The following is a 27050-nucleotide window of genomic DNA, read 5'->3' on the forward strand; positions in this document are numbered from 1 at the left end:
TGTATGCAGATTGAAGGGTCTGGGCTTGACAAAACAGCGCTTAAAATTCAGTTGAGGCGTTCAGAGGAGGACAGCAAAGTTGTCGAGTAAATCCCACTGAAATCTTATAATATAACTTATAATGAGTGAGAGGTGGAGCAGCAGGGTGATGATGAAATAGAAATACTATTGTCTTTCATTTGTCTTTCTTTTGGCTAACCTGTTTGATTGTCTTACCACTAGTGTTTTTCAGCAACGCATGAAGTCAGTACAAAGTTATTATTGCTTATAAGAATAAAGACCAGATCTATTCAAATGGATTAAAAAACAATATTATCTTAATATCCATTCAGCAGCGGTCCTGGAGCTTTTGACCCTGCACACAGTCGTAGTTCAAGCAAAGCACTGGAGCTGCATCAGCTAACTGGCATCTGTTGTTTCATTCATGCTTTACAACCACTGGCTTTTATGATGTTGCTGATTTAACTTAGATTTAATGTTCGTGTGTGTTTATTAAGAAGGGATTAGTTCTCCCATAATTCAAACAGCCGAGCCTTTTCTGACATTTCTAACTGCAAACATTTGCTATAAATGGTGAAAAATTTTGACATAAACAGTCTTTAGTTATCTAAATTATCTAAAGTGCAGATGGTGAAAGTTTCCATTAAATCTGAACACCACTAGAAACTTTGACTTTGAGGTTTAGATGCTGGTCAAGGATGAACTTGGAAGCTGAAGGATCCAGGCTGTAATACACCAGAATCCTCTTTTAATAATAGAACAGAACAAGAACAGATAATAGGAAACACCCACGCTGCAGCACTATCTTGAAGATCTTACTTTCTGACTGCAGTCCGTTGACAAAATCTTGACAGATTTGGAGTTTTCTGCCCTTTTCTGACTTTAAACCTAACCCTTGGAGCACTTTAAACAAGATGACCATCAGCCTTCTTGATTGCCTGTTTAATGTGGCGTTCAGGATTTTCCATTTTTGATCTTGGCGTTGATAATCCTGAGGATTTAGGTGTGTGCTCGGGGAATGAGGCTTATATGCAGACCGTGTGGGCTGAGCTCGGCGCTGGCTAAATGAGTTCTGACGGGTTTTTTTGTGGATCTCCTCTCATGGATACCCAGAGGATGATAGAAACTGCAGACAGACCTGCCTCTGATAAATCATCCCATCCAATCCCACTCGGGCCTCAGCCAGCATTATTTACATATTCAAATTAGCCGCAGGATTAACTTGAGGTTTCGCGCGAACCCACTAAATGCATTATGCAGCTGTCTTGTGCATGTGCTTGAATTTTTCTTCAATTAATAAAATATTAGCACTGGTGGCAGCCTCCAGTACATTTGAAGAAGGGGCAGAAAAAAGCAACAGTGTTTACCTTCGGTTCTGCTTCTTAGCCTCCCTCTCTATCTTTGTTTTTCTCTCACCGTCTTCCTCCAGTCATTCATCATCAGAATTATAATTTATTATTCTGTCAGGGCCTCTGTGAGTAAATTGCTTGCATGCACACCGCCAATCACACTATTTAGGCAAAACACAAGAGAAGGATTTCATGAATACAAGGAAAATCCTGCTCAGCTCTATCTCTGTCAGATCGCTTCCTCTGAATACAATCCCGTCTCCAGTGTCCGTGCTAATGTTTCAGGATGCTCCGCTCTATCTCGCCTCAGTTTCATTTTTCATGGTTGCGTTAGTTGTTTGTTTGTGTGGCACTCGCTGATGTTCATCTTCCACTTCAGCACACATTTGAACATCTTTGGAGTGAGACTGATCGGCGCCCTCTTGGCTTGATATAAACCTGATAGGTGATATGTGCTGTGCTCGGGTGCCACAGGCAGGTTTGAATGACACTAAACAATGTCTTATCTGTGGGTGGAAAGTGGCTGGCTGTCCCCTCGTAACCCGCTGCAGTATATATCCCTGAGGGGGAAACACACACTTCCTTTTAAGTGCGTGACTTACAGCCTGAGTACATGAAGTGCCTTGAAGTATCTGAGTGTGTGGGCTGTTTATGGTGAAGCAACTATGGGATGTATTTGGGCTTAAAACTTGCTGACATGAATGCACAATTATTTATTAGATAGATTTATTAATAGAGCATATCACAAGCATCTGGGGTGGTCTATGTTTAAATGCATTTTTGGGAAGGGAGCTTGTTCAAGTTAAAGAGGGGTTTAAAAGGATGAGTTAATGCGATACTCCCATGCTAGTGTGTTGCAAGAGTTATTGGTATGTTTTAATAGACATATTGTTAATAATGGACAGTTAACTAGACAGCTAAAGACGTACGTGTATACTTTTTTTTGCTAAAGGCCCTATCAGACACAACACAATTGCACCACTGCATTCTAAATGTGTATCTGATATCGGCGTGTTGGTGTTGTTCCTCGAACTTCATAATGTTGTTCCAGGACCATCATTGCAGCTGACCAATCTCGCTGTTGTGATGCCATAGTTTTGTGCTTGTGTTTGTGTTTGCCACAACGGAGAAGAGAAGGTCGACCTCAAAAGCAGGAGACGGCCCGCAGGAGAGAGTTTTATTCAGGATCACGGATACACAAGGAGCTGGCAAACACAACGGTTCATCAAAAAAATGGGAGAACACAATAGATGACTTGGCAAAGACTGAACTAAAGACACAGCTGATAGAGGAGCTGATAGGCTACAAAAGAAACACTGGGCACAGGGCTCGGCTAACAAAGGAGATGATCGTGCATATTGTGTGCGCAGGTGTTGAGGGAAAGTAGACTGGGGAGAAGCACAGGAACACAGGAGAGGAACAGAGCCCTGGAAACAGGCCAACAACACCACAAAACCCAGAAAACACAAATATAAGAAATGAGAAGCGACAGTGTTGTTCTTGGATCATCTTCATTTTTTCAACATAGCAAGAAGCATCCACATCTACAGCAAGCTGTCGTGGCTGAATGGGTTAAGGGTTTGTATCCTGTTAGGAACATATTATAGTGTTTCACAGTTTTTATTGTTTCGGTTTAGGGAACTGAAATACTTGGATACGTTTAGGCAACAAAAATACTTGGTTAAGTTTAGGGAACAAATATACTTGGTTAGATTTAGGGAACAAAAATACTTGGTTAGGTTTAGGGAACAAAAATACTTGGAACAATAGCAGCAAGACAATATCAGATCTTGCATGCTATGAAACCCATCTTTTCCAGGGGCTTGCACCGCTCCATGGTGCCAAGCTACCACTTAGTCTGCACGCTTGCACGCTCTACCTAGTTGTTGAATTTTGGGCACGAGCTCGCCAGCGAACTGTTGAACCCAGGGGTGAATGCAGCTCATATCTCAGTACGTCTGATAGCGCCTTAAGAGTTTGATAAGAATATCAATCTCATGTCTGTGCTCTAAATATAAAGCTAAAGCCAGCGGGTGATTAGCTTAGCTTAGCATAACTAGCACCTCCTAAGCCAGCACCTCTTAAGATCACTACCTAACACGTTGTGTCGATCTGTTTTTACTGAGTTTTAGAGGGACTAATTGGTGGATTTTGTTAGCTTTGGTCAGAGCTAAGCCAGCTGGTTCCTTAAGTGAATAATCTTCCTCAATATATTAAATAATTCCTTTAAGATTCTTTTAGAATTGAGAGAGCAAATACATTTTTTTTTCATCCAAAAATGCTTTCTATAGCTGGAAGCTAAAATGAGGCTTCAGCAGTCTGAGTAAGCCAAGTAACAGTAAATTCCCTCTTTGTGTTCCCACCAAGAGTGTTTAAGTGTTGTATTGCGGTTAAGGGGAACTTCTGGCACTTGCTTTTAGGTTTTGTGCCCAGACAAAACACCAGCAATAAAACCAACATGTGACTGAGCCTGCTGGAGGCTCATATTAGCGTTGTCTGAATTATTTGAATTCTTGCTGAAATCACAATCACATCATCCTTTTGTCATTCCAAAGGGAGTTTGTTTGAAACGTATGTAACATAGAGGTTTTGAAAACACTTTCTGGTTAGACTCTGGATTGTCTTTCATCCAAATTCTTCTTGATTTCATGTTTCTCTTTCTTTCATTTGCACCTGCGAGGCATACCTTTGCAACTCTTACTTATGACAACTTATGGATGTGCACTAAAGCATACAAAGTTTTTTAAGAAAATCACTTGCATGTCTCTTATTTCCAGACACTTATCAAAGCTGTGTTTCTTCAAACCATATTGAATTCACACCACGGGGATAGTAAAAGAGAAATAAGTTAGTGCTTCTCCCGCTGTGCTGGGACCCCTCATAAAATGCTTTGAGTACCGTGGAAAATTCGAGCACACAGCCTTGGATGGAGGGGAAACTTTGGCTGTTAACCCGGCGTGTAACGAGGCTCCGTGGTCCCTTAACTTTAAGAACTTTGGTGTTTCGGCCGTGTCACTGTAAGCCCTGTGGGTCAAAGATTTACGACACTGGTTCGTATCTGTATTTCCCTACCGTAGATGTTGAAATTTGTGGCTCAAAGGTAATGGATGCCTGCAGTTTAGCTGTTTGGGATTAGAGGTTTAAGGAGACTGAAACAACAGCTTAGTGAACGTTTTCCCACACAGATATTCAGTCTAAACGTTACACCCTGTTGTAAAATGGGCTTCAATCGACCATGTTGTGCAAGAATTTGGTCCAAGGAGCAAATGACCTCTTTGGATACACTCAACGGGAGGTGTGATTAATGTAACAATGTCCTTCAGTTTGATTCTACATCAAATTGTTCTCAATCCTTAAAAAAAACTCTTAATGGACTCCTCCTGATAAAAGATGTTAAAAAACTCGGCTCCTGGTTTGTGTAAATGTACAACAAATGTTTATACTGAACAAGCATTCCACATCACTGAGTAAGAGCTTCTGCATTTCAAGACCATTTGAGGATAGAGGAAAAATATGCAGATTAATCAGAGCTTGAGTAATGTCAGCAAGGAATAAATGTGTTAATTTGTCTAACACAAGCAGACTAACAAGAAAAAGTGTGCTGTCGATTCTACCTCCCTGGGATCTTGAAAATGGCATTGTGTGAGTGATTATTTTGACACTGAATAATTGCATTCTTGCTGTTTCGAGTGCTAAAAAAAATCTGTCTTATGATGAGAAAAACAAGATGTAAGTTAAAGCACCAAATACACAAATAAATTAATTGTTGCGTGGTGGATAGCCTTTCCAACCCCACAGCGTGCAGTCTATCAAGGGGCTCTCATAATTAATAATTTGCCTCACAAATCCCATTAGTGTATAATGAGGGATCAAGTGCTATTAGTAAGACATGACTGGGACGGTTATCTGCTAAGATGTATTATAAGCCCTGGGCAGACTGAAAGGCTCACCTCTTTCTTTTATGACAAACAAGATGTTTTTTCCTGGTCCTTGTTGTGCGACATCAACTCCACTCTATCAGGTTGTGTTAGGCTTTCTACTGTGACTGAGCATACAGATGTATCATTGACTGACAGAGCCCTCCAGTCTGAAAAGTGACTCCAATGTGGAAGTGCCTTGCACCTGGATTCTGTCTTATGGCCAACAGGAGGCGACTCCACTGGTTGCAAGAAGATTTTTCTACCTTGATAAAAAGTTTCCGAATGAGTTTATGGTCTCAATTACTAATTGCAAGTCTTCTTCAATGAAGCATGATGTTCATTTTGTAAAATATGGCCCCATTTGGAGTAAAATCATAAATGTTTCATTAAGCCCTGAATCAGGCACTCCTACAATTTTGCCCAGTGGCTACTCATGGTATTGCAGTGAAAAAGCATTATCCCTATAGATTGCCATTATGTAAGAGATGTCTGTAAAATTGTCTACATCTCAGGCTGCAAACAAGGTCAATAATGACTCTAATGATTTTTTTTTATTATAGGAGGTTCCATATTTGTAAAACTTTTTGTCGAGCTGAGGAAAATGATTTAAGAATCTGTGACATCATCACAAAGTGAAGTGTATGAGCTGAGCAGGAACTAACAGGCAGTCCGTGGGAGAACCTCTACTAGGCGGCAGAACCAGGAAGTAAACCCGGAAGCAAACTTTTTTATGGTGTATGCAATCCTCGTTGGGCTGAATAGGCGCCATGTTTGTCTTTGGTGTCTAGTTCTATTGTAAATCTGTGAGTAAATTATATATTTAAGCAGGGCATGCTTTTGGGCATGGCTCCCTTGTGATTGACAAGCCTCTACTGTGACGTGTCCTCAGGTTCTCAGTCAGATCTAAGATGGCGGCGGCTGTAAGGCCAAAATCAAGACTTAAAAACGTCATTCCACAAACCAAAGGTGGTTGTCACGGTGGGTTTACACAGAAATCCACAGGTGTTGAAGAGATACTTTTATTATACTTTTATTCTGTACCTTTCTACAAGCTCTGTAGATGTATTATTATTATTATTTTTTTTTTAAATATCTGTCTACATGAAAATGTGATCAATATCAGCTTTAAAGTATTTTTTGAGACACCATGACTCAGTTAAGTGAAGTCAGGAGCTGAATCATGAGTGATGGGACACGATGTGCAGCAGCATATGAAATCTCATCGCTGCTCTCATAGCTGGAAGGTTAAAAAGATTTTTTTTTTTAAACGCTCCATGTCTTTCTCAGTCCTGCAACTCTACAAATTACGATTTCCACAATGCCTCAGGTTTCTCATCTTCCTGCGTCACTACAAAATAACATACTAAGATGAATGTGGTGGTGAATATCGTCACACAAGCGGATCAGCGGTCTGCTTCAGGGCATTTCCTGGCACTTATGTTCTTAATATCAAAGGGATTTAAATGAAGAGGGCCTAGATAATTATCACGCGGCGAGCATTGTCTTCCAATAATGCATGAAAGGGTTTGAGAACACAAAGCTCATTTAAGATTATAATTTATGAGTGTTGTATTGTAATCCTGAAGGAGGAGTTATTTTATTGGGTAATCTCCACTCCTCTCTCCATATACTTCTGGGGGATGATAATTTTCTTTAGAGGCAAACATCATCATGTGCAATTTAAAAATCCAATAAAAATCTTGATTGTTCTGGGCTTTGTGAATAAATTGACTCGGCCAGTGAGATGTGGAATAATGAGCGTAATAATAATGATAATGTCGAAAACAGCACAGATGACATGATGGTTAATACTTCCGAGGATGTTATTCTAATCACAAACTAATGAGTGCAAAGACTGATTTTCACTTCTGCAAAATGATTATGAAAAATGTCTCCTTTATACTCTTCCTCCCTTTCACACAGTTGTCCGCCTCACTGCAATTTCGAATGCCTGAATGCAGCCGCTACTGTTAAATCCCATCACGACTCAACAGTCCTATCTCTCGTGAGCAGAGTAGAGACGATGCTGCAGATTAGTCCCTGAGTGAGAAGAGATTTTGATGATTTATTTTCTTTGAGGCAGCCGCACTGAACACACCAGGGGTTCCTTTCTCTCAGATTCGGCTTAAAATGCTATAGCTGGCACACACATGCAGGGGTACAGAGGCATGTGCAGCGGCAAATTTTAACACAGCATGAGACTGTACTGCACATGCCCACACACGCGCAGTTTGATCCAGGTCTTATGACACATTTTCTTCGTATTGTGGGACACCAAACAAACAGACAAACAGGCTGGAGCAACATGTGGATGAAACTCGAGACACATTTTACGGTTAACTATTTTGGGTTGCCGACACATGTGACCGGAGGTTTCACAGATACAGGTGACGTTTGTGAATGTCGGTCAGCCTGTTTTTCTGTCAAACTGGTCGAGACTGTAATATATGAACAACTATTGGATGGATTGCCATGAAATCTGGTACATTCAAGCTCCCCAGAGGATGAATCCTACCAAATTCCTACTGCACTAAGGGTTGACATTTGGGGTTTTGAATTAAGTTAAGACAACTGTTGGATGAAGGGCAGTTAAAGAAGAGATCTGTGGCTTCAGGTCATCCACAGAGAGGATTGCCGATTGTGTCTGTAGATTGAAGTAAATCCAAAAAGCGCCTTCGTAAAGTTGTAAATACAGTTTTTACTGTGAAAAAATAAGGCTCTATTATAAAAGACCTGCTTTTAGTATGGAGTTTGGTTTACGAGTCTGTCCACTTGACAGACCGCCAGGAGCAGAGGCTGTTTAAATGTTAATAATACACATAAATTGAGCTGACTTACCATCTAATAATAAACCTTGTAAACAGCATAAAGTAACAGTGGAAGTGGAGCTAAACCGACCTGTTCTCACCTCCTCTCAGCTCGGAGTAAACGGTCACATAATTTAGCACAAACGGCAGCGGTTCTGCTTCACCACAGCGATGTGATTAGTTTACAATAAAGTCACATTGGACAGATTATAAAACAGCAACATAAAGAGTGTTAATGACAGAAAAGATGATAGATGACAGAAAAAGGAGCTGGACACTTAATAAGGTAGTTGTGTGTGTCAGGTTTGTCCACTTTGATGGAGACTGGGACTGAAAGGAAAACCATCATCCACTATTTCTTTATTTTTTTTCAATGTAACGACATTGATTGTTGATCGATAGCGACATAATATAATTGCATGCCTGACTGGCCATAGTATTTCGGATCCTAATACTGGAAAATTTAGGGTTTTCTTATTTTATGCTGTTAATTTAGAAGAGTCGTTAGAATTTGTTCTGCTATTCAAATTTGAAGGATTGTTTTACCCAAAAGGGGAAGGGCAACGTACTCGGATGGGTCGACCTCATCTTTACGTTAAAATGTAAACAACATCTATTAACTTTACATTCTGTTAATTCAAGTGCACAATTTTTAATCAAGAGTGACTTAAGTAATTTTGTGCATCTGTTAAGCTAGTTATTTATAAATCCACTGTAAATACAGTCCGCTCAATAAACATACAGTGACATTCTTTGGTCTCTCAGTACCCCAGGCATGTTTGCTCACGGACTGTAACTGTGAGCTGGGTCGGTGTGTGCTGCAGGGTTGAGAGCTGCGGTGCACTGTAGCCAAGTAGAAATCCAGATGAGGTGCTATCACACCCTGATGAATGAGACGGGGGAGCAGAGTCTTCGTTTGCTACCAAACCCAGAAAAGAAAATTCACAGAAAACACACCTCCTTTCTCCATTGTTATCATGCCCACTGCAGCGCGGCTCAGTTGTAATGAATTTCTGGCCACGACAGCTGGAAATGCTCCAAGCCTTGGGTGAAAGAGTGGTTCAGTTCACTCGAGCTGGAATGACTGGACACAAATGCGAGGAAACGTGACCGTCTTCGACAACAGTGATCCGAGCAGTCGCGGCCACAAGCTGGGGACTTGACCGTTTCAAGTGACCTTGAAAAATGTTTAACGCACAGATGAAGATTTGGATATGAAACTCTTGTCATCTCTCGTTTGAACACCGCTGAGTAAAAGCAAACAGAGCATCATTTTCACAGTCGATTTCTGAGCACACGTGACACATTTGGGATTTATCCAGTGTACTGTGAGATTGTCGCTGTCAGGGAAAATTCTCAAATGCCTGAAATAGCCAGCCGCAGACATTTTCCTGAAGTTTCCCAGGCCGGCAGGCTCCCAAAATGGAGGCTGTTCGAGGCAATTTATGCCTTCTCCCTCTAACTTTGTTGTTCCATTGAATCCACTGAAGAAAAGCCCATGCTAGATAGGTTTTATCTTCATTATCACTTTAAATCTGCACACAAATTCAGCTTTGAATATTTTCATTTACAGATTCCTTTGGTGTTATGCTGTCAGCAGGGGACTGTACTCATCAGCAGAATAACTAGATGGCTCCACACACGTCTAACTTCATCATCACATACAGGGTGACAGTACGTCCTCTTCTCTTGACTATACCATTAAGATTCAGCAGAGCCTGAAATTGCATATTATACAGTAGCCGTCTATAGGAAGGCTGAAAAATATTCATATGAAGTGGAGAACTCAGCCTTGTTAGTGCAATAACAACCTTAATTTGTTGTACGGTGTGAGCCGCCATCCATCTTGGAGACAAAATGTGTCATTCAATTCTGTCCCATTCCACACATCAGGTGCTGGTATGTGATTCGAGCTGACCCTTTGGAAAGGGGCTATGGTACAGCCAAGCCCGGGGATCACAAAGACACTAAATGGAGTAAGACTTCCTTTGTTTTCCCTGCACACTCATTATAAAAAATCTCTCAACCCTGAAATATCGACAAAAACAGTGTTGGTGAGCAAAATGCTGCTGAATCATTGGCAAAAGTTTTTGCTGGCGTAGTTGGAAAAAAAGTTAATTTTTCTTTTCCCTTTGGAGTCCATAATTTTATCAAATTGTTTAAAAATCACAGCATGAAAAGAAAATCACTTTTCATCATCAAGTAAGTGCTGCAAATTGTCCATTTCTATCTAAATTCTTTCCTCCTTGTTTCTCCTTTACAAACAACATTTTGCAGCTTGTTTCTCTTGTTGCTATTCGCTGGGGAAATAAAGAGAAACACCAAAGAATCTTTTATGTCTGTATTCTTGTGCTAAAAGGTCTTTCTTAAAAAAATACACCAATCAATTTTGGCTTTTACAAAATGCAGGGTTTTTTTTTTTTTTTTTTAACAGCTTTGAGATGATTCCAGTTTGAGCTGAGGGGGAGAAAAGAGACAAACACAAGCCAAAATGAATGACAGGACGGTAACAAAAATAGCTGTCAGAGTATTTCACAGTGCAAAAAACTATAATATACACAGTGTCAGCTGGTATTTACATGAACGTACAAGATATACAGAATCTGTCTTCCTCAAACCAGAAAGATTAATAATATGTCTTACAGTGTGCGTCACATCCAAGACAAATCACCGTTAGAAATGTGGAGAGGAAGGTGAAGTACATACTAAAATAAATATTCAAAATTGAGAACATGTGTAGCATAAAACCTGCTAGAATAATGATGTAATCCTCTCTATTGATTGTCACATTCTGTTCCTTCATTATACCTGCCAGAAGCCATAAAGTCATTGAAAAGTAGCTTTGCAGTAGGTCCAAACGTCTGTTTTATTCAAGGGGGAATTCAGGTCATTTTTCTCACTTACGCAACTAATCCTGGCTAAACTGCAAACAGCAAAGGGCTGCGTCCTTGACTTTGATCATTTCCTTGACAAGACTTGATTTTGTAATTACACCAATTTAATGTTATTAGCTCGCAGTAGTGAGTGTTCAGATTTCTTCCCAGATAAAACGCCATTAAAAACATTATTTGTACCGTCCAATTCTTCTGGTTATATTGCTTTTGCAGAAAGCAGTTCTTCACAGTGCATCTGCAATCATATTAATCATTTAAGTTTTACTATATTTTAATAGTAATTTATAAGCCGGTTACTACAATGTGGACTTTTTTCATCACACTTTAAAGGTCAAGGTCTAAGCTTTAGACTTAGTGTGCAAATCTTATTCTATATTCACTCTATAGGTCCACGTGAGCATACATTTCATTATAACCCTCTCATATCTCCTTTGTCTCACACAAATCCTGGCAAAAGTTATTCCAGTTTACAATGACAAGAAAACCTAAAAATCATCACACTGACATAAAAATCCAACCAATAATAACACACATGTAGACAGAAAATATAATATAATAATAGCACCCAAACTGTCATCTCAGAGAACCAAATTAGGATTAAAGTCTGGGGATATTCTATATAATATAAACCAACAATGAATTGATCCTCCTAACAAGTATTGTGTCTGTTTATCCAAATCATGATGTACTTCGTGCCCCATGGCTCAGTCGTTCTCTAAAAAAACTATGAAAAAAAATCTTTTTACATCGAAATCAGCGCGTATATGTGGGTTTTTTTAAACGCAGGTAGGCCCGCCAAAAAAACATGATTGACTGCTTTTCTCATTGCCAGGAGACGACTTTGCCTTTCTGAATTTTTTATTTGTTATTCTCATTATGAACACACCGGGAAAAACAGGAAACAGTAGAAAGCAGCAGATCATATACCTCATCAGACTACATCCAGAAAACTTGTTTTAAAAAGTCTTCATAATATCAGACACATATTTTTTTCCGGAGCTGATAACAGAAGTTGGTCAGCAGTGAGATATCTCACTTCTTTCTCTTCTCTGTTGAGATTCGCAAATACGCAGTACCAGTGACTAACCAGGAATCACACACAATTTTTGAAATACCTCAAAACTTCATTCTCTCTTTTAAACTCGGCATCGACTGGACGATGTTTTTGTGCTGCTTTAACATACGTCATAGCATTATTCCTCCTGGAATATTCCTCATTCCTGCTGGATCTGATAAACATTTGACGTGCACTGAATGCCGACTGTAGCCATTCACATTAGACAAAAGCCAGATGTTGGTGGGTTTTTTTTCGACCAGTGTGAAAGGGGTACGAGGCACACTGTTACACTGGTTGACATATGATGAACTTGGGCACTGAATTTTATCCTGACTCAATCCTACATACGCCATCCTGCTGCTGGAAACACTCACTAAAGCATTTAACATGTATTAATGCGCAGATGAAAATAGTCCCCAACAAACACAGTATTTATTCCTGTTTGAGTAATATGTCATTAAAACTAGAGTGCCCAGCTTTTTGTTTTAGAAAATTACTTAACATTGTTTCAAAAGCAAAGCTATAATCGTTTTTAATCGTTACAAACTAATGGGCTTGATGCTGAGAGCCACAGTCATGCAAGGACGTGATAGAGTATTGAGTGATGGACTAATGCATTGTTGGATTTGTTTTTAATGGGATTTAAGAATACAGAATACCTCCAGACTTATCCATAAAGGTGCTCCTCTGTGTCTTCTTAGTTCTCTGAACTTGTTCCTAGGGAGTGGCTCTTTTCTGTGAAGGGGTCAACAAACAAATCACAGCAGTCTGAGCCAGCTGGAGGCTTTATTGGCTGGTGGCTCTTGGATAATAATCTTTTTTTTTCTCTGGCTGAATGAAATGTCTGTTATCAGAGATGCAGTTTAAAAGCGTATTGGGCTTCTGGGTAACTTCCATACATAAATGCAAGACACAGAATTGATGTTTAAACAAAACCACACAAAGCAAATTCAGTGTGGTCTTTTGTTTGTCTTCATACCTAAATGTCATCAAGACTCGTAATTAATTAATTAATTAATTAATTAGTTAATCCTTTATGGCAGAGCTATAATAAAGCATCAATAAAATGACAAAAGTAGAATGAGTACGTTCAGGACAAAGAGTAGATTATTCATGTTTGATGTTTGTGAGTAAGATGTGAACATGCCTTTAAGATATAAACTTGTGTGGATGTGATCCTCTCATCATTTCATCTTTATCGAGCCTGTACTTTGCTCCAGATGCTCATTCAAACAAAATGCTACAAAACTCATGAATACATATGCATGGAGGACAGAATATTATAGATTAAAGGCATCATGACGAGGGATGATTGAGAATAAAACCAGACAGTGCAACTTCCACACAGAGGAACTGCTTGCTTGTCAGAATCATTGGCACAACCGATAGCATATTCGACACACACACACTGAACCAACTCTTACGGCTGTTCAAACCTCAAAATAAAGTTTTTTATTCATATATTCTTTTGTGCATTTAGCTTCTTCTTTTTGCTTCTCGGTCCTGTGATGTTCAGCATCGGCACAAATACAGCAGCTGCAAAAATACAAAGCCGTCGGGGGTGCAGCATCACAGGACACACACTTGACACGTACTTAGGAATCGGCAAGAATAAAATATTAATAGAAAACCAAAATAAAATCCTTTGAAAAACACTTTGTTGAAAATGAAAAATGGTGAACATGTATTTATGTACACAATTCCAGAGCTTCAAGCACGGAGGGTCTTGTGAAATGTGACCCATCATGGCACATATGATCAGCTTTGTGAAGTTTGTTGGTGTATGTGTGGTTGTGTGTGTGTGTGTGTGTGTGTGGACACCCCTTCATAGCTGTGACCAACATACAGTACCCTTTGGTATAGGTGAGGTTAGGAAGGATTGGTTCTTCTACTTCACCTTAAAAATCATCATCATGACACGTTAAAAACACCTCTACCCCGTGTCAGTCAGATCCAGCATCATCATCACTGTCACATTCAACAGCATCATCTCCTAACAGGAAACATCAGCACTCTAGCTGTCATCACAGTCACAGTTTTTTCTCTCACAAGCCTCGTAGTCGTAGTTTAGCAGCTTAGGAAGTGACACATGTCGAAAAAGCAGCTCTCGTCTCGTGCCACAAGTTCTTGACATCAAAGTTTTTTGAAAAGCAGTCGCAACAGCAATGTAAAGTAAAATGTCAGCATCTTGTAGCTAGTCCAAGCTCTCTATTTCCAGACCCGTATTGTCGTTCTGGGCTGAACAAACCAGCCTCTGAGATTTGATCACTGAGTAATTTCTCGCTGTACATCTCCGCTGCACTGTTGCTCTTCTTCATCTGTTTCCACCGCTCCACTCTTCATCCTCAGTGGCTCATGCGTACGTCTCTCCTGACTTTAGTGCCACCAGTTCAGAGTCCTCCGTGTGGCGCCCGTTCAAGTGTTCGCTGTTACAGTCGTGGTGGTACATGAAGGCGGGCACCTCGGTGATGGAGGTGGCTGTGTAGGACGTGGAGCGCATCGAGCAGTGGTCCTTCCGTCTCTGACCCCACTGGGTTTTATACTGCATCCACTGTCTCTTTAGAGCTGCCTGCACCTGCAGGACACATAAACACAAGGGTTAAAGGGATGGTTCATTGTCATGGTCAAAATGTTGGCACTGCAAATTTCGGAAAAACAAAAACTATGAGGAAAGATATTAGCAGGTAGAGTGTGGCAGATAAAACACAGGTGAGCATAATAAGGGAAACAAGAGAGCAGGGAAGGAGACGATAGGCTGGGAAGAACACTGGGAACAGGGTGAAAGACACCACAGACACATAAAACACAGAAACGACAGGGCCATGAAACTCTGTTCCGCTTTGGCCAAGAAATTATTCCACCAGACGTTCAAATTTACATGCGAAACAACCTGAGTAAGGCAGAGCCCATGCAAACACCGGCTTCCAATCCAATAATCCGAGCGACGGTGATCTTCACTGAAGCGAACTTAATTGCTGCAGCATATGTGGAACGCTCTGATCCCGATCCCATTAACAGACGCCAGTTAGGAAATGTAAACACTAAAGTCACATAACTTGAAGTGCTGCCAAGTTGTGCATGTGGCTGATGAAAAGATGAAATCTATACTGAGCTGTGTGTTAAAGATTTAATCTCGTAATTACCTGCTAGTACAGCCTATAGTTTGATAATTTTGGGCATATTTTCTATTTTTGCACAGATGCCACGGCGATTATCCAGCAAGTTCTAATGAATGTTATTTTTCTCCATTGCATGTTGACTTAAAAGTCACTCTGTATCAATCAGCAACAAAACCAGAGTAGGCTGCATCGTCTTCTTAAATGTTCTGCACAAATGAGCTGATGAGAGTATTATCCAACTTCCAAAATCACACAACGGACAGCAACAGATTTTCATGCAACCATTTACAGAAAAAGAGCTCAAGATATCCACAATCTCGCTTACATTACTTAACATTATCTTGCAGAAGCCATTTGACACAGTTACCACAATAATAAGCATGTAAACCAAATCCATATTGAACTGTCACAAAAGCCATTCTTATGCTGATGACACACTGTAAGTAATCCTTCATAATCCTTCTATTTAACCCCTTGGCAGTTGTGATGTGATATTCAGCTATTAAATGAAACGCCTTAGTTTAAACTTCTAAATCAGAAATGTCTTAAAAATGGGCCACACCAACTTTAAAATGACAACAACCAGATCAAACTTTTCACCAAAGTAGACATAAGGGTTGGTTTCTTGCCAAGACTTGATGTGAGTAGCGAGCATATTGCTGTTGGATGGATGGAGGCTTTAGTATTAATCTGTTATTTGTTTGGTCTGTAAATTGTTAAAACAATGCAAAAAATCAAAATCTTACCAAGTATACTTGTCTAATTTATAATCAAAAACATACTCAGGTTGCATATCAGTGAGATAAAGACAGTTTTCACTTATTCCATGGGCAGATGTTTAACCTATTACAAGCAAATAAAATCTTATATTGAGCGATTTTTTTTTTTCCAATTTTATTTTTGGAGTGGTATTTTTTCCCACATGTTCAAATAGTGTCTTTTGTACAACCAACAGTCCAAACCCCAAATATACTGAATTCAAGTTGTGATAAATGGAGAAAATCTTCACAGTTGAAAGGTGGAAAGTGAATCTTCAACATTTTTCTATTGATAAATAATAAACTGATTATCTGAAATGTTAATCAATTCAACATTATGTAGGTATCAACTGACTGATTTAAGAAGAACTGAAGTATGAATCGAGTTCCTAAAACAAGAAACCAGAGCTACAATCCTCCTGCAGTGCAATGTTCATAATTTTTTACTCTGTAAAACCCCAAACACTACTGTGATTACTGCTGGTGTATTAACACACAATAGTCTAATTATCTAAATTATGACAGTAATTGTTCTAATGAGACAAAAGAGCAGCCGGGCCTTACAGCCTGGATGTGGAACATCTTGCTTGATGTCACAAATACAGCATGAAAGCTGTTTGTCTCACTGACCTAACTTCACAATGGCGCCATTGAAGAAACAAGGCAGGTCTGTACAGTTTGGCCTTGAATTAAAAAAAAAAGAATTGAAACCACCCCCGGAAACTTGTGTCCTGATTAACTGAGCTGAATTGGTCATTATGCGGATGAGGCCAAACCCTCTTATTCCCTTGTGATAGTTGGTTAGCTCGTCCTCCAGACATACGCTCTGCACATTGTTTATAGTGTTTACATCGTTTAAAATACGCTGCTGTGTTCTGGCTGCTCACGTATGATCTAATGGCTGACCTATTTTCCAGGCTGCATGTGTAAACCACAGCCGACACCTCATGCTGAGTGTTTAAATCTGCTGCTCGCTCAGTTTATGCTTCTCTGGCCTGTTTTATTCTCACGCTGAAACCTCATCGTCTATGAGTAACAGAGACAGTTTTACCAGAATTTTAACTAAAACATCAGCAGCATTTAATTTTACAGGCCCACAAATGTCATGGTAAGTAGGTGGTAATTAATCAGTAAGATGTTTTACATCTCTGTTAAGTTACCCCTCAGTTACCATAATAATTACCTCAAAATCTTTGGAAAGTACCCCAACATAACTTAATAATGATAGTCTTTTTTTTCTTTTTCAAAAAGCAGTTCGAAAATATGTGGTTATTTCTTCAAAACATTTCCAGGAAACTTCCAGCTGGTTTCCGCTTAACTTCTGCTGATCATGCCATTTTAATTTCCAGCTTGTTTACGACTAAACTCTGCAGATCAGTAATCTGAGGTAAGGGGAAGTTAGACATTAACTAGTGGGGAATTACAGCAACATTATTAAACTCTTTTTTTTTTTTTTTACCTTAAAATAACTCTCAGAATAATTTTGATGGTTACAGTGTCTTGTAATAGGGTGAATGGTGTCTCTGTCACAGCCACTCACGTGTTGCATACATGTTTACTTCAAGATACAAGTTTTCAGCACATAACATCGTTATGACATGGTGAGTTCTGTTTGTAGTTAGCACCTATATTACATTTGGATTTAGATTTACGACAGTGGTGTTGTGCTCAGAAACTGTGTTGGGGGGGGGCGCACAAAATGCCAATTTCTACATAATATTGCTTTAAAGTGGCTGATGATGATCAGCTGAATTTAAGCAGAAACCAGGAGGAAGTTTCCTGGAAATGTATTAAAGAATTTAGTCATTTAAATAACGTAATACATTTTGAGGTAATTATTGTGGTAGTTTGAAAGAAATCTGAAATATGTTGCTCGCTAATCACCTCCTACTTACCATCAATTTTCCGGACTTGTAAAATTAAGTTTTAATAAATGTGTTGTTCATCTATAAACATTATTTGGATTGAAGGTTAATAAACCTTTACAACTGCTTAATAAATGTTTATAGAGCATTTCATTGTTTGTTAACAGTGAAATAACTAATAACTGAAGTTTAATCAGCTATAAATGTACCATTTATTAATAATGGTTATTATAAAGTGTTACCAAATATTTCAAAAGCACATTGTGTCACACAAAATTAGTCGTCTGTTCTTGCCCGATCTGTCTGTGGTGTTCACACCACCATGAAGCCTAACGACTTGCTTAAAATGCATAATTCAACCTAACAGCATGTAGTGTCAGTACTTTGTTTTGCGGAGACCTTGAGCCTGATAGAATCTGTCACACAATGGCTCCGCGGAGCCGAAAAGGTCTTTACAACACCATTAACCCCAGATTTGGTCTTTAATGGAAATTAAGCTCACTGGTTTAGAGAAGAAGTGTTTGAACCAAGTTAAGGATGCTCGCAGTCACACAGCTGCAGACAGACTTAGAAAGGCTGAAAGGAGGACTTGAAAGGAGAGTCAATTTCCAGCTGGGCTTGGAAACCACACAGTCATTTATAAACTGTGTCTTACTCTTCACCTGACATGACCCTTCAGCTTTCACTGCAGCAACACAAGACCGGTCTCAGAAGAGACAAGCAGCACATTGTTTTATAACCTGTTACAATTGGACTCATGACAGATGTATCATCTCTGTCAAGTTACAACTGTTTTACTCAAGAATTCAACGCCAAAATCCAACTTTGAGTCTGTTTTTGGGTCACTTCTTGATATGCTATCAGGTACAGATGTAAGACGCCAGGTATCTGACCTGGAAAAACAAAATTTGAAAATGTTTTGCCTGATGGAGTCTGATGTCTCAAACTTAATGTCATAAGCAATGACCGGCTTTATTGCTCCATGACTGAACAGCTCCCAGAGTAGCATGTGCCGGTTGACCTTTATCAAAGGGCAATTGCCCCATAAAAAACTATAGCACTGTTTTGTCACAGAAGGCACCAATAGTGGAACCTCTCCAAAATACAATATTCTTAAAGGAATAGTTCCACAATTTGGGAACTATACGCTCTATTGCTAAGAGTTACATGCTAAATATGAAGCTGGAGCCAGGAGACGTTAGCTTAGCTTAGCATGAAGACTGGAAACAGGGTGAAATAGCTCTCCTGGCTCCATCCAAAGTTAACAAAGTCTTCCTGCCAATGCTCCTAAAGCTCCCTCATTACACAAACTTGTTAATTAGTGAGCTTTGGAGGTGCTGGAAGAAATGTCTATTTTAGGACTGAGCCAGTTTCATATTTGGCTTACAAACATGACAGAGGTATCAAGGCTGTCAGCTTGTGTTGAAAAGTGGTGGGGACATAAGGGCTTAAATAATGTCACTGACAACCTAAAGTAGGCACAGAAAACATGTCACAAGTTATATTTTAACATAAGCAGGGTTGAAATTGTGAAATTCTGGACCAATGTTGATGTTTAAAATTATATTTTGGCTGATAGCCTTTGTCCTTTTTTTCCTGTTGTTTGTCTTGTTTTTGTTGTTATTCATTCCCCCTGTTGTGCCAGGCAAACACAGAGATCTTGATTATAAAAATTTAAGTCATTCAGCCTCTTTACCTTTAAAAGAGCACAAATTATATTGTAGGAAATGTATAAAACAAACAACCTTTAATATAGCCTTCTTTTCTATGAATAGTCACTGCTTTAAAAGTCTTTCAATCCTGTTAAGCAACTACCTACTCAATCTTCAGAATTTTACAGTGCTTACATACTGTCGCCTTCAAAAGTGATGGCGTAGACAGTACCTTTTAAACATCGCCAATAACGTCAGTGACTGTCATCTCATTTTACAATAGGCCAACAGCAGACAAATCAGTGCAGTCTTGCACACACTTTCTTTAATTTTACACAATTGTGTTGCAGCAGCCAACCATGGGAAAGTGCTAATGTGCAGAAATACATGAACAATTCTTACCTCTCCGTTGAAGAAGCAGAATATTGTTGCCACCAGTAATCCCTTAAAAAGCAAAACACGTAAACATAATTAGCACTTCTTGTTTGTTTGTTTTTTTTGCAAAAGTAATTAAATAGAGACAGAATGTGATAGAGCAATGTAATCCCTCAATGAACTCTCTGTCTACCTGGAAATTTCACAGCCTGCCTGCCTGTTGTTTAATGAAGTGTCTAACTTGTAGTTAAATAAAGTTAATGGAGTGCCTAAGTGTTTTTTTAAAGGGTAAATTAGTGGTGAATCACATCAATCAATCACGAGGCAGAAAACAAGGTGTTAATTGTCGGAAACATCTAAATCTTGAGCCGGATGAGACCCGAGAGGAGTGACAGATTGATCGTTTTTTGCATGGAGAGTTCAGGGCTAACATATAAATATTAGTATTAACTCTCAGTACTGAGTGTACATTGATTACAACGTTTGCAGATATTTGTTTTCCTCCGTCAATGACCACATGTGCAAAATACCCCAACTGACGTGGGCAGTGAAGCAGCACTATTTTTTGCTCTTTAACTCTCCGCTGAATTACCTTTGCATTGAGCTCCCATCTGGTACTTTAATGGAAATTCTGATGAATGCAGTGCCTTGCAGTCAGCTCAGTACCTACCTGGTAGTGCATGAGTATGTGCATGATGTACTCGTAGACCTCCCCAGCCAGCCGGTTCTCTGGCCTCCAGGGGAAAATGACAAACTGTATTCCAAGCAGGGGCACCAAGATGAGGGTGGCTCTCACTGCCTTCATGTACATGTTGGACTCTGCACGGTGTGTGTCTCTCAGCTTGGTCACCAACACTCTTATAATATTCAGTAAGAAGAAGAGGTTCACCTGCAGAAAGGGAGCAAAAAACACACATAATAGCCAATTGTTCTTATCCATGTTTTTCTTTTTCTTTTTGCTGAAACCGTGCCTTAGCAGACTTACAAGGAGCGCTGCCACTATAGGACCATGGACCGCGTAGAGCAGATGGGTTTCCACACTCATCCAACAGCTACAGAAGGAAAAACATATCAGTCAATGCTGCCTGCCGCCCAAAATACACATGCACACACACAGATACAAAAACATGCAAGTGTACACACTCTCTGCCACACACAGACGAGCACATACGCAAACATCTCCTGTTTATTTGCACAAGTTTTTGGAACATTACTCACTTGTCATCAAAATACTTTTTCCTTGCCATGGCGTGGATGGATGCAGGCACTAGAGGAAAGCCTTGGACAGGAAAAAGATGGCGGCCATATGAGGTCTTGAGTGAATTTAGCGAAATTCATTTGTCATTTACGCAACAGTAAAAAAGTGTGGTCGGCTTGGTCAGTTGTTTTGTTGGTGTTAGACCTCCTCATCAAATAAATTATAACTTTGCGAATACTGCATAAATACTTGGAGAGGCTGGAACACATTGGATTAACTTCGACATCCTCATGTGTGCAGACTTTCCTATTTCATTGCTCCAACCCTAAAAACAACACCACATGGTTAATTTGATGTAGCAATCCTGTCTAATTTGACATCTTGTCTATAAAAAACCCACAAGGGGCTGGGCTCAGTTTTTACTTTTCATTTGGATATAAACACATGAATCCATGTGCGCTCCATTTTCATTGAGGCCCTGCAGCATATCGGCCACAGATGGACCTGACTAAATGGCTGCCTTTCATACACACACACGGCGAAAAAAAAGGCCTCAAGGTTATCCCATTTTTAACGATGACCATCCATTTGGTTCCATCGCCTACTTGTTTGACAGACTGCACCCATTATTCCAGTTTTGAACAAGGTGAAAAACAAGGTTCGCACTCAGCACTAAGCGACAGGAGGGCCAATAAAGCTGTCAGCGTGTCCAGGGTGACGAACTGTACAAGGATTAGGTGGATGCGACGCTTAATTTGTGGCTTGTTGAATAGCTTTTCAGTGAGTTTTCTGTCCGGCGAGGGAATAAAAATCAGTCTTTGAAGATACACCATAGAATATAAAAATAACACAACAAATAGTGTTTGGATTTCATTCAGACCGACTCACCCCAGCCGAGGAGGTAGTACCAGTGCAGGTGCTGCTCCTCCGCAAACACGGCCACCACAATGAGCGTGTGCAGGTAGATGCCTTCGCAGAGCATCCAGAAATAATTGCAGCCCAGCATGTACATGTGGAAGAAGTGCAACACCTTACAGCCAACCTGCAGAGAGAGAGAGAGAGAGAGAGAGAGAGAGAGAGAGAGAGAACAGGAGTTTTTGTTATTTGTTTAGTCTGTTTTTGGCCCCTCCACATAAAAAAATATCCATTTAGTAGATTCAATTTAAACACTCCTGACACCATCTCAGCAGGACGCTAAAAAGATCTAAGAGGATGTTTCTGCACTCTCGGCACATAATCATTAGCCAGTATTACGCTTTGCAGTCAGGGAGGATGTTTATTCATTTACCCCCTTGGGGAGGTGAGCTGAGATGGAATCAATGATTTTTCTTTGTGTTTGGAGTGCTCTTTGATAGCGATATTCCCACTTTACCCAAGGCAGCAAGGATAAGCCATGTTCTCAAGTGTATAACAGCACCATGTACAGTACAGCTTCCTATTGATGCATTTAGCCCAGTGTGACAACATCTCATTATGTATTATGTCCCTTTGGTTGAGCTATCATTATAATTTGTTGAAAGAGGTGACTTTGATGACATTATTATTATTATGTACAGTACATCTTATCAAACCAGTCGGCTTATTACCAAGACGCTTATGGATCAGCCATAACCTGTAATTCTGCCAGTGAGGCTCCAATGAACATCTACTGACATCTATTCAAAAAGTCCCAACTTCTATTCCACAAAAGTCAATATTGAATTAATTTAACATTTTCTTATGTGTGCCTATTAAGATTTTGAAATGAATTCAAATTCAATTTCTTAGGGGATTTGTGAGGGAGACACGTTTTTGGAGATGCCAGCTGAACTGACAGTCACATCAGCTGCGTTGGCTGATGCTTGCCCATCCCATCTGTGTTATATCTGTGCTTAAATTTGGATTATGTGGCCTAAAAAAAAAAAAAGCCAAGATGGCTGAGATTGGTGAAACCAAAACCATCTATAAACTGCTAAAACACATCTACTTTTCTCTTCGGTCCATGTTAATGCCTCGAAAAAACACCCAATATTGAAGTGTCAAGCACAAAATCAAAGGGTATAGTTAAAACAACATGTTCCCATAGAGTTGTAATGTTAAAACATTCTTACATACTGCCCCTTTAAAACAGGTGTACTGAATGGTTTCATGCAATATGATCCTCACTACTTGAATTCACTTTTTGAAGTTAGAGACCTTCTTTAAAGTTTTGTTTGCTGATATTTAAAAAAAAACATATTTTGGGGAATTATTTTGATGGTTTGTATGTGAAGCCTATGTTGTGATTGTTTTGTGGGACAAAACTGTCTTGTTGTAATCTTCTATATTTGTTCTCAGGTCTCTCTTGCAGAAAGATTGTAATTTCAGTGACAAAAATAAATGAATGTATCAACTTACTCACATCTTATTCTGATAAAACAAGTACTCATTCATACTGAAGTACTGAATTCATTGTTTTTCTCTATATATGGAGAACATAAATGAAAGAAGCCATTACAGGAAATATTCACATTCCTCTGTATAAAAAAGGATGCACACGGCCACAGTATAATTCAAAGATGCTGGCATTGCTATTAACTGCTGCTCTCAGGGGTCTCCTTAGCTCCAAACACACATCAGTCATTCATTTCTAAACTTTTATCCATATGTCTGTCTCTCACTTTCCTACCTCCTCTTGAGGAATCTCCACTCTAACAGACATGGACTCGTATCAGTATGCCGAGTTGGGTCACTCGCTTTTCTCAAATTCACAATTGTTTTATATTGAAGCTCAGCGAGGTTTGTGTAAAGTTGCCGACTATGTTCTGGTTAACAAATCAAGCTGCTATAGATCATATTGATGTTTCTCATGTTTTCGGCCTCCTCCCTGGTTTGACATAAGCTTTGGGGATTCACTCCCCCACACTGCTGGCAGGCCAAACCAGACTCTGTATCCCTGCACCAGAGAGAATACAAAGAGCTTGTTTTCTCTGGGAGAGCAAATCTCCGCCACAATCCACCATTCCTAAATCACCAGTGCAGAAAACAGGCTCATAAGTCTCACTTTGGCAGCGGGAAATTTCAAATGCTTCCCAGCAGACACGCGTGAATCCCAACCACTGGTGCTTGTGATTTCTTTCTCGGCTTCCTCCTGAAAAGCCGGGCCACGGTGACCAATTCTGTTTTGACTTGTTGCGGCGAGTTAGCACAGCTTGACAGTCCAATGTCAGAAAGCAACAGACTAAACACTAAACTTTTTGACAAATTGTGTGGAGGAGAGGCTTGAACGCGCGCCATTGCACAGAGTTATACTGTATTTACTTCCTCACATTAATGATGATGGCTGTCATTGCTGGCTGCTTCTTGGATACGTTCGGAGACGGAATGTGAATAAAGACGGCACGCAGGATGAGCCAGACAGATTTGGTGAATGCATGAAAATGTGCAAAAGCAGGACACAGAATCAAAACCCAAACCCAGTGAAGCCTCTGCTGCTTCTTCTTTTCTAGTACTTTGTCTGGCCAGAGATGCTCCAGCTGAAGGCAGGCTGAGGCTAATCAGATTGTATGCATGTGTTAGACAATTTCTACAATACTATGTGTTGGTTTCGCATGGCACTTTGGCAATCTAAGTTATTTTTTTATTTATTTTTTGCATACTATTTGGGGGATAAAGATTTTTCGCAAGCAGGCGATTTTCTGACAGTTTTATTAACTTAACTTCTGGAACTTGCGTGTTGATTTTATTCAGTTCTACATAAAAGGAAATTTACTGTATGATTCATTTGATCCTTTTTTGGAGTTGGACAAACGCTGCATTAAGCACTTTTAAGAAGCAGCGAGCAGTGAGTGAACGGTCATTATTTTTATTTCCAGAGAGGAGTGGTTCTTGAAAAGTAACACATGAATTTATGTTTAGACGTGATAGTGAGGCATTCTTACGAGACAGATTTATCATCTCTATCAAAACAGACCTCAGTGTTTCATAGAATTCACGTAATGCATTCAGCGAAGCTCCAAAACCCTGACAGGAGAATGTGGAAGAGAGAAAAAAATTATTGAAAATGTGACACTGCCAAGATATGGCACAGTGAGATGAAATTTTAATTGGGTTTTACTTAAAAAGTCTGTTGTACAAACTTTTTTTTAAATATTTAAAATATGGAGCAACTACATTTGAATTTGTCTTTTCATCCCACTGCCTGGCCTTACAGAGCAAAGTAAGTTCATTGAACTTTTTTTTTGGCTTAGCATAAATTATGAATACATTTGTATCTCATTTCAAGACAGTGAAACTAATCCTCCGACTCACACTATAACTGTATTATGCTAAAATGGCACTTTTCAGCTATGCTAGGATTCATCTTTGGGGATGGTAATGCCAGTTGGTTTGTCGGTCCACTTTGGTCCAAACTGAAATTTCTCAACAAAAATTGGACAATAAAATTTGGAAGAGACAGTTATTACCCTTAAGATGATGTGCAATAATTTGTTCCAACTAGAATGGCACTCAGTATGCCACCACCAAGTCCCAACAGTCCTCTTTAATTTAATCAAGCCTATATTTAAATCTACAACATCCAGATTTTTATTACGATCTGCATCAAATTGTACTCACTCAGATACCAACTTAATACCCATGATTTCTTTTCATCAAGATCCATGCAATATTGACTGAGAAATCAAAATTAGAAAAGGCCCTATCTCACAATGTTAAAGAAAGTGAGAAAAAATTCCTGGATCCATCCCTCAATCCTGATCTGCACCAAAAGTTAATGGGGTCTATTCTGGGCGCAGACCATTCCCCCATTCAAGTTTCGTGGAAGTCTGCTCAGTAGTTTTTGTGTAATCTTGCCTACAAACCAACTAACCAACAAACAAACAAGAAAAGGGATACAGGTAAAAACATAACCTCCTTGGTGGGCTTGATTAAAACTACATCACAATTACTAAGAGTAATTACAAGTTAAAAGCAGAACTAATTACATTCCAGTTAGCGTCAGTTGGACTAAGACGGCACACACAGTAAACATAAATATACTTGCTTTACATCAACATGTTGGCATGCTAGCATTAACATTTAGGTAGTCTCAGAGAGATGCTTGCATGGTTGCAAGTCTTCGAGACGTGTCTTCCCCATTATGATGTATGCCAGTGTGAACAGTAACCTTTGTGGTCATTTTTAGTCTTAAATATTCAACAGAGGCCACTCACCGGGTTTCTGCCCACCACTTCAGGATTATTGACCACTGCGACGAGGTAGATGATGGTGAGTGCTGAATTGAGCACATAGGAGCAGAAGAGGTTCTTGTGCAAGGTGATCCTTTGGCAGCTCAGACTCCTGTGTGAATAGAGATGCCGTGATTAATTAACATGTTGACAAACCAGTACATAATGTGATAATTAACAACAGAACACCCACAAGTTGGGAATGACACATTAAAAGGAAGAAAGACAAAAACCAGCTGCAACTGCAGGACAAAAAGTAACTCATGACTGGCAGGTTAATAGTTTAATGAGGTTCTCAGATGTTGCAACAGTCTGTAAAATACCAAATAATTGGAATCTTTCATCTCAGATCTTTTTGTGTCCCTGGTAAAAAATCCCTGTGATCAATGAGCTGGATTCCCTCTGAAAGCCCGGTACTGTACAGGCTACAAACCCTGTTAAATAATGCATAATGGATCCCAGGGGTGCTTCCTCATTACCTTGGCTGGCCACTCAGAATTAATCGCACAATGAAATGCTTGACAGGCAAAGTGAAAATATCTATTAGAATCAAAATGGTTACAAGTCATTCATATCCAGGAGCTTTATTGTTGGTAATGGTTTAATAATGTTTTAATTTCAGGGCAGCAATCAAATATACTGCAGCTCACAGAGTGTTTAAAGCTGAATGAAACCATGCCCCAAATATACTCTACAGAATACAGCCTCCTATAAATATGTCCTCTACAGTTTATGTCCTTTTACTGCTCATGGCCAATTTTATCTTTGATGAGTCATAAAAACCCCAGAGACCCATGAAAAACGGGAACGGCGGTAAATTTCCTCGAGCCAGGACTAACCTGCATACACAACTGCAGATTTTCACAGTCT

The 27050-nt window shown here is 39.6% G+C and overlaps 1 protein-coding gene across 1 annotated transcript in view; it reads right to left on the reverse strand.

Moving 5' to 3' along the window:
• Window positions 1-14205: 14205 nt before the first annotated feature.
• Window positions 14206-27050, reverse strand: part of calcr (calcitonin receptor) — a 37375-nt gene continuing 24530 nt past the window's right edge. Inside the window, exons 16-22 of the mRNA XM_073463292.1 lie at window positions 26166-26292; window positions 21883-22036; window positions 21015-21075; window positions 20782-20848; window positions 20467-20685; window positions 19824-19865; window positions 14206-14602 (exon numbers count right to left, since the gene is read on the reverse strand). Coding sequence (XP_073319393.1) covers window positions 14381-14602; window positions 19824-19865; window positions 20467-20685; window positions 20782-20848; window positions 21015-21075; window positions 21883-22036; window positions 26166-26292 — 892 coding nt within the window. The 3' untranslated portion in view covers window positions 14206-14380. The remainder of the gene's footprint in view (window positions 14603-19823; window positions 19866-20466; window positions 20686-20781; window positions 20849-21014; window positions 21076-21882; window positions 22037-26165; window positions 26293-27050) is intronic.

Source organism: Pagrus major, chromosome 3 (genome assembly GCF_040436345.1).
Source record: "Pagrus major chromosome 3, Pma_NU_1.0".
NCBI classification, from domain to species: domain Eukaryota; kingdom Metazoa; phylum Chordata; class Actinopteri; order Spariformes; family Sparidae; genus Pagrus; species Pagrus major.